The sequence below is a fragment of the Austrofundulus limnaeus genome, unplaced genomic scaffold (assembly GCF_001266775.1).
Source record: "Austrofundulus limnaeus strain Quisiro unplaced genomic scaffold, Austrofundulus_limnaeus-1.0 Scaffold178, whole genome shotgun sequence".
In the NCBI taxonomy this organism is placed as follows: Eukaryota; Metazoa; Chordata; class Actinopteri; order Cyprinodontiformes; family Rivulidae; genus Austrofundulus; species Austrofundulus limnaeus.
In genome coordinates, this window is record NW_013952580.1 from 213,103 (window position 1) to 221,927 (window position 8,825).

Sequence of the window (8,825 nt, forward strand, 5' to 3'; positions counted from 1 at the left end):
AATATATACACCTTACCAAAACCAGGGATTTGTGAGCAAGGATGCTGAACAAATACTTGGCTCCTCTATGAATATTGTGGCCCCTTGATGGCCCCTTACACAGAAAAATCCCAGATCTGCCACTGTCTGTAGCCGATCTGTAGCTTGGTGTCTCAAAATAAATCCTAAAAAAAAATTAAATTTATCCATTGCTCTCATTAACGATTGCCACTTACATTTTTGTGAACAAATCTAGCTGAAAGTCGCTGAATAGCAGCTAAAAACTAAAAGTGAAGCAAATTTCAAAGAAAACAATTAGCATTAATGCTTTTGAAAGAARATGAAGTAATCCCAAACTGAAAGTTTTGATAAATGAAATGCTAAAATAGTACAAAGTGTTTAGATTGCACGTGCAGAAAAAAATAGGTTAATATTAGGATGTGGTGATCACAGATTATGTGAAGTGGATTAACAAAAGGAAGTTCAGCTGTTTTGCTAGCTTATCTTGTTTCATATTTTCACATCAGCAGTTCACTGTGAGAACAAAGCCTTTRGGTGTAGGAATTTAAAATGACTCATGATTTTTTTTAAACTGATTTCAAAGCAGAGCCTATTACGAAATGTTGTTATACTGCAAGAAAACAAATGTTCAAACTCTAAGCTGGCCCATTATTTCACTAGTGAATATTCACAATCAATTTTACTCAAGATCTATTATAGGTTTCTATGCAGGGAATAAAAAAAGTGTGCGGCAGCTGTCTTTTTGTGCTGGGGCCAGAATTTGCAATTCATGAGATTGAGTCGATCCACCTCCAGAATAAAAGCGCTCCAAAAAAAGAAAAAAGAAAAAATGCCAACCTAGATTCTTGGATGAGGTTTTATGAAACTAGACACCTGCTGTTGCTCCAAATACTCTGTCAGTTCATACATGAGGCTCAAAACAGAAGTTTTATTTTTGACATGTATCATCACAAAATTTTGACTTAATACATTACACTTTATTATAAATTTGTACCACTGGAGCCTCGTGAGAATAAAAATCTTTAAATCATCTTTATTACCAAAACGGAAAAACATAAATAGTTGTTTGTCATTTTTTAAGAATAACTATAATATATAAATATACACACACATTTCAGGACTAACCATGTTCATTAAACATTTATAAATAAATTCCTGAAACTGGAAAGTCCAACAAATCTTGTTTKCCTGTCAGTGAACTGAACAATCACATACGCACACGCACACGCATGCACAAAAAAAAACTTCTCAAAGTGAGATACCAAAGCACCACAACAGATCTGACTGAAGAGAATACCTGTGGTGAGGAAAAACCCAGCCTGCCGCACACTGACACCGTTTCTTTGCAGGAAACTGAAAATCTGACGACCTTTGGGGATTTCAGTGCGAGGAGGTGAGCGACGAGCCTGGGCTGAGGTGTGTGTGACCAGACACAKCACAGATGCCTAAAATATACAGTTTTTAAAACTGATAAAGTCTTTACCTTAGTCAAACTACAAAAATACATCATCTGAACATCAATTCCAACAAAAAGGAAACGTAACTTCCTTGCTACTCAACACAAACATATAAACAATCATGGTCTTACTCATATTTACATGGCAGAGGCGTAAAACCACAGCTGGCTGCTACTGCAGTTCTAAGGGAAGCCAACGAAGCTGGAGGTAGAGTGGTGTTTTCTAAACAGTTTCTTAGCTGAAGATTGAAATTGAAAAACAGGGATTTCCCCCTTTTTTCCATTTATAGTTAATTATCGTCCTATAAAGGCTACTGTTGTTTATGTTTTCAGTACAAACAAGGGAAGTCAGTTTTACAGTGTCAGCCTGGATTTATAATGAGCTTCGACTTTTACTGATGATGTCAGAGACACGATCACTGGATGCTCATGTACAACGGATTAGACCTTGGAGTCAATTCAAGATGGCCGACACAGTCAACTGACCTTCAGAATCATAAACCTTGTAATAACTCAGCCAATTTAACACATAATGAGCTAATATTTGGCGTGGTAATAGCGGAGTAACATCCCCAACACGTGCTATTTTTACTTAAAACACTGGTAGTAACCTTTGCTTGGACATATTTTAGAGAAATTCTCAGAACGTAATAAAAGTCTGAACATCTAAAACTTGGGTTGCGGCTAATTAACATTACCCAACTCAAAAATGACTGTAACTTAGTCAGTTTTACCGATATTTAGCTAAAGGTTGGTGTGAGAGTAGCTGATACTCAACCCCATTACTTTGATCCCTATGTCACAAAATGACACGAGAGGGCGCAGGTGTTACTTACAAGGTTTMCAGCCCAATACCTTCTCAGCATAAGATTAGCTCAGTTTAAAACTCTGGCTTGAAAGCAAGTGGGTAAAACACACTTATTCACAGAACACCTGACTTTTCTTTTAAATTTGAAATCACGTTCTTTTTAAAAAAAATGTCAAAACCCACGCTACGCTGCACAAAGTCTTTCAGTTTCTCAGATCAAGTGGGTGTAATTGATGACATCTGTGGGTGTATTAACTATAAACTACTCATCTTAAACCACATGCAAGGCATTGGTTTTCCATGCAGTACCGTGGAGAGCATCCCTTCATGTTCAGTCTCAAAAGTCAGTCAAAAGCTTCTTCAGGCCGACATTCCTTGCCTCCACTTGAGCTTCTCCAAGCTTTCCTGCAGCAGCTGAGCACAGCCGGACAAATCCATGTGGTGTAAAGAGGAGTAAACGTCGTTCAGGCTGGCCGAGGAGCGCTGGCTCCACAGCCTCAGCATCTGGTACTGCTTCTCGATGGAACCCAAACCGGCCTCCAGCTCCACTCGCTCCATCTGCTGGTCAGGTACCGAGAGCAGACGCAAGAACTCCTTCCATCGACGCAGGGGGACCTCTTTGATGATGGCGTAGAGGACAATGGCTGGCCAGCGATCGGACCGCTCTTCCTGTCTGGCAGCTGGAAGGAAGGAAGGAATCACAGATAAGCCAGCAAAAAGATCAAAAACATGTTGGTAAAACTGAAAGAATCTACTGAAAGTCCAGTGAGCTGGGGTAAAAAAAACAAACAACAACAAAAAAAAAAACCACAGTTCTTATAATAAGACTATTAAACATGTTGTTCCACCCTAAAGAATATTCATTTTAAACAACTCTGGTCAAAATAAATATTATTTAAATGTGAGTTTGATGCAAATAAATGCCCCATTTGTAAATGCAGAAAGGATAAATATAAAACAGTCACTCATTTTCATTTTCTAATGAAAATGGAAAAAAAATACACGATGATGAAAAGAGAAGCGGAAATCACATGACAGCCGGTGTTTAGCAAAGTTAACCTTAAAAAGGAGTGCATTCACTATCTGATTTCCTTTTCCCTTTAATGTTTGAAATGGTGACTGGTGTAAAAAGTGAGGGTGTGCAATTTCCTTATCTCCACCTCTGCATGCATGACTGATTAGAGATAAAAGTTGTGGTGAACAAGCGCAGCTCAAAAGGTGACAACACTGGAAATTCAGATACAACGCCACACTTAAYGATCAGTTGGAGGGAAAGCACTTTTGAGGCTTTAGTTCGACTGAAAATGACCCCACGTTTAAAAGGGAAAAKATGTAATGACTTCTGACACTAACATTTATCCAGACAACCTGCTTATATATGTGTTTTGTATATAATTCTCATATATCTGTTGAATTTCTTTTAAGTTCACCATTGATGAGCAAATAAACACTTTTTAATTGTATTTGATTTGTTGCCAAGAATAAACAACTGCTTAGTTTAGTCTTAAACAGACATCAGCAATCCACCTCTATTAGGTGAAAAACACTGAACTCTACAGTGGCTCTTACCGGTGTGACCAGTGTCTGGTATTTGGCCAGAGATGTGAGCAGGTGGATCCTGACAGAGAGACATCATAGGAGTTTCCTCAGAAATGGTGAATGTCTTRAAAGAACAAACAAGAAAAAGATAACTAGACATGGGTTTTTATGATGTAAAAACAAGTGTGCATTGCAGCATGGCTTTGACTGCAGCATTGGACTTGCAGAATGAACTTTGACCAAGTTCAAATGTGTTTTCTATACCAGCTTGTGCCTGTCATGTCAGCAGGTGTTTGTAATTAAGGTAATTGTGTGACAACATGAAATTTGAAGAGATTTTTTTGTTAAAGTTGCATTAGCTGGGTTTTRAACCCTGATCTCCCACATGAAAGTCCATGACATAGACCATTAGACCAATAGAGCTGTGGAAAAGATGGTGGCAGGGCTTCGTTTGTATGTGTGCAGAAAGAGGCCACATTGCCAATACAATTATTGACACAAAAATGTATCATATTACAACAATCGAGCAGTATTAAGACAATATTATAGTAAAACATCAAAATACACTCATATTAGTACTGTAAACACTGAACTACTGAGTTGAAATATTAAACTATGGTGCAGTACCAACTTGAGTACAGCATGGGGCAGTATTGGACCAATACAAGGCTCCATTGACTGCCATTATAATTCATTAAACATTAATATTTCATAAACTATAAGTTTTACAGGCACCAAAAGGCATAGCCATCATTTGGCACAGGAGCTTTACAGATATAAATTACAAAGGCAGCTCTAGGACAAAGTATGCAGGAGGAGAAGCATGGCAAATTTGAGATGACTTGGATGGGAAACAAATCACAATAGTGTGCATTGCATTGGCAATGCACACTGATTAAAACACAATCTCTCCACCAGTCATCTCCCTCATGTGCAAAATTCCTCAGCAATTTTATTCTCAAACTACCAAGACACTGCCTCAGACCGCTGTGTTGGTTTAATGTCACTAGAAAGACTCTTATCAGAATTTCACTTTTGCTCGTAGTGACCTTCATGTGTCAGTGGGTGGCTTGATTTTCTTTTGAGCGTCATTCATCCTCCTACATAAAACATCCGCAGGCTATAATGTGACCTCAACATAATGTAAAGTACATGAAACTGAGTACAAACCAGTGGGGACGGGCTGCTGCTGTGATGACTGCATCGCTCTGCGAGGAGGAAAGAAGATATAATCTGTGAGTTTCCTGCTTGTAGCAGAACCCTCACCTCAGAAATGCCATCACAAACCAGACATACTGTTACAGTTCCTTGAAAACGATAGCACTTGAGACTTATGAGAGAAAATGGCTGCAATTCAAGTGTTGCGTAATTTAGATTAAAAAAACTGCTTATGCTCAAACGTAGAAAAGTCAGAACGCACTTGTAAACATGCTTGAAATTCTGAAATAACATTTACCCAAAACTGTCAATCGAGCAGAGAGGAAAGCAATAGTTCAATGATGATGAATGAATGAACAGGTCTTTTCAATTAGCAGTTCAGTACAACAGGTTACCTTTTAAAGTGCCTTCCTGAGCAGGTGTTTTTGCATTTTTGTTTCGTTTCCAGCAGGAATGGTTGTCTTGGTTTCTGTGCATGCTCCCGCAGAAAACCAGGAGCCAAACCAAAACCAGCAAAACTGCAAAAATCACCAAGGAAAGAAGCCAGACCATGTGGTTCTTTGCTGCAGAAACAAAAAACAACTCATGATGACTCTAGTATTCATAATTTTTTATGGTTTTAAAACAGATTAAATTATTTGAAAAACATGATAATGCTGGTGTAAAATATTCATGATTTATTGTAAATCATAAAGCACAATTCATTAATTATTAGAGCACAAAGTGGGAAGTGACAGTTGCCTGTTGGGACTGGTTGTACTGCAGGATTTGATGTGCTGTTTGAAGTCTTGAATCCTTGCAGTAGAGTTGAAGTAGTGGCTGTCAAGGTCAAAAATTTAGTCAGAAAATAATAGGATAGTTTAAAATTTCTGTGGAAAAGTTTAGCATAGTCAGTATCTTACATGGAGCAGAGAGCAGCAGGGAGATTTGTAGTCTCAAGAATTTTAAACAAGTTTTCTTGTGGGAGCAAAGCTAACTGCTAATCAGAATAGTACTTTTTTATTTATTAAACCAAAGAAAAAGGCTAAACAATATCACTTATGCACCTGATAGATGGTCTCCAACCAGTGGGATATGAACCTTGACCGGTCCATGGATTGATTGGTACCAGGCTTTGCAGAAAATAAATGTGACCCATCATATCAAAATAAGGACTAATTCAAATTTGGCCAAAATGACCTAATTACATTTTCAGATTCTTGGCTTTAAAAGCTACATTTTGATAACTGGATCATTCCGATATCGTAATTAAATCCATATATATGACTTAATTTGTTTTGTTGGTTACAATAATACATAAATATTTGGTCTGAATCCTAATTTGATGTAATTTTAATGAGGAATCTTTGATGTCCTTATAAAAAGGAAACCACAAATTATATTTGAATATTGAGATTTCCCAGCTAAAAATAAACAAAACTTTGCTAACTCACAGGGAAAATCTCAAAATTTTAAGGCGTTTTTCCTCAAAATCTGTTTTTTTATTGCTACTGCTCAAAAAAGTGCTTCAAAATGTAGTTTTATGGTTATATTTCAGACAGTTCAGATACATTGATAAGGCTTTTATTCATTATATTTTGACTAAATGCAATTTTTGTTAACATTTTAGTCAAAACACTATATTTGCCTATTTCTCCATAAACCACTTTTGGACTTAATCCTCGTTTCGATGTGATGGGTCACAAATAACTATATAAAACCAGTCTGTGGTGAAAAAACAGATGGAGGTCACTGATTGGCCGCAGTCAACATGGTCTTTAGTGTAAATAGCAGCGTTTCCCCTACCATTATACAGGCGGGGCGCTGATCAGCAGCGCAGCTGTAACGTTCCTCAACTTTTAAAAGGTAACTAGAGTAGTTTGTAAACTCAAATCCAGACAGAATCAGCTGTTGTACAGGTCCTGCTGGACTCAAACATCGAGCTGAGCTCCTCTCCTGTTACACACACACCGCAGGTCAGACAGACAGTCCCGTTCTGGAGCATTAACCCTTAAGGGCCCAGATAATAATCGGTCTTTAAAATGTGATAAATAAATTATTTTCAGTGACTGAGAGGAAGTTTTTTTGATAGTTGCATAATTGCATTTTCTAAATGTTATCCTTTATATTGTATCTACAAGAGAGCTAATTCTCAGAAAGGACATGATTTGAGGTTTTTACTGATAATATTTTATTCAAAACATGTTACAGAAGTCATAAGAAGCAGGTTTATTTTGAACAAACATTACAAACGTGTTCATTCCTACAAAACTGTCAAATGTATTTATAAACAACACTAAACTGATCCAGATTAACATAAAATAAATCATGTTTTATAATTAAATGTCTGTTTCCTGCTATAAAGAAAAATCCTCCTCCTGTCCCCCATGTTCCTAATCAGGGTCAGGGTGGGGCTGGAACCTGTCCTCGCTGCCTTTGGGTGAAGACAGGGGACACCTGGACAGGTCTCCAGTTCACCAGAGACACCTGGACAGGTCTCCAGTTCACCAGAGACACCTGGACAGGTCTCCAGTCTCCATCAGGGACACAAAAGAGACAATCAACCATCCACACTCTGTCACACCTAGAGTCACACAGAAGAGCTCCAGAAGGTTTCAAACTGAGAACTCTGGACTCAGATCATCTGCTGCACACAGTTCTGTTCATTTATTATCAATAGGAATTTGCTACGATAAATTATTGTTAATAATTAGCATTAGGAGTCCTTAACTTTAGGATGTAGTTAGGCAATTAAATATTCATGTATGTGTAAATTTATTACCATAATTGAAGGTGAGTCACATAAGTTTATGTTTTCATAAAACAAGTACCCCCTTCCCCCCAAGTGCAATTTTCTAGGGGAAACACTGAATAGAGTAATAAAACATCTCTGTAAAGAAACCATCTAACAAAAGTTTTAAAACGTTTCCAAAAAGAACTTCAATTTTTGAGTTCTGACTTGTTTTAAGTTGTGTGAATTTGCTCCTAAGTGGGCTATTTTCTGGTTAGCTGTTAGCTTGACCCTTCACGAGCATTTCTCTCTGTCTCTCCAAAGTGATATTGCTCTGACTGCTATCTACTACAGGTAAGACTCTGACAATTCTTAGATACACCATACAGTATAACCATTCTTCGATACACCATACAGTATAACCATTCTTCGATACACCATACAGTATAACCATTCTTCAAGGAATCTGAGCTATTGCCCAACAGTTATTTAAAAAACAAACACAATGATAAACTTATAGAAACTTTCATAATATGAATAAAAATTAGTTTGGCTGAACCTACAAATAACAGACAATTATTATTATTATTATTTTACTGTGAATCCATGAAGTTGAAACGTACAATCTAGCAGGAGGTCTGGCGTCGTTGGTCCCAACAATGGAATTGGTGCAAAAGTTGGAGCTGTTAAAGAGACATATGTTGTTGACAATGGTATAAAAAGTAATCTAACGCTACATAATCTTTTTTTGTTATTTGATTGTGCATGTATGTTATTTACAATGTGAATATTGAAAAAAAATACCACTACAACCTTTCAAATACAGTACATTCATTAGTCCCAGAGAAGGTCCAATATAAAAAAGGATGCACACATTTTGACATTTTATAAGTTTTTAGTGATCTTTTTCTTTGTGGTACCAGGTTCTAATTTATCCTTTTGTGATTTATGGAAGCCCAGAGGGTTAATCCTGTACCTAATCTTTGCATTCATCATTGAATATTTGAAGAGATTACTGAATATGACCAAGATCCAAACATGTACAGCGGGTAAAATAGGTATTGAACATGTCAACATTTTTCTCAGTAAATATATTACTAGAGGTGCTAATGACATGAAATTTTCACCAGATGTCGGTAACAACCCAAGTGATC

At 37.1% G+C, this 8,825-nt stretch overlaps 1 protein-coding gene across 6 annotated transcripts in view; it reads right to left on the minus strand.

Moving 5' to 3' along the window:
• Nucleotides 1-904: 904 nt before the first annotated feature.
• The window catches only part of LOC106524172 (tumor necrosis factor receptor superfamily member 1A), an 18,380-nt gene continuing 10,459 nt past the window's right edge, over nucleotides 905-8,825 (minus strand). For 5 of the 6 annotated variants that reach the window (XM_014017872.1, XM_014017873.1, XM_014017874.1 and 2 more), the window contains 6 exons: nucleotides 8,295-8,354; nucleotides 5,703-5,780; nucleotides 5,357-5,524; nucleotides 4,974-5,011; nucleotides 3,834-3,927; nucleotides 905-2,944 (listed from right to left, as the gene is read on the minus strand). In XM_014017872.1, the coding sequence (XP_013873326.1) occupies nucleotides 2,625-2,944; nucleotides 3,834-3,927; nucleotides 4,974-5,011; nucleotides 5,357-5,524; nucleotides 5,703-5,780; nucleotides 8,295-8,354 (758 nt within the window). In that variant the 3' untranslated portion in view covers nucleotides 905-2,624. The remainder of the gene's footprint in view (nucleotides 2,945-3,833; nucleotides 3,928-4,973; nucleotides 5,012-5,356; nucleotides 5,525-5,702; nucleotides 5,781-8,294; nucleotides 8,355-8,825) is intronic. The other variant, XM_014017876.1, reaches the window with a different exon arrangement.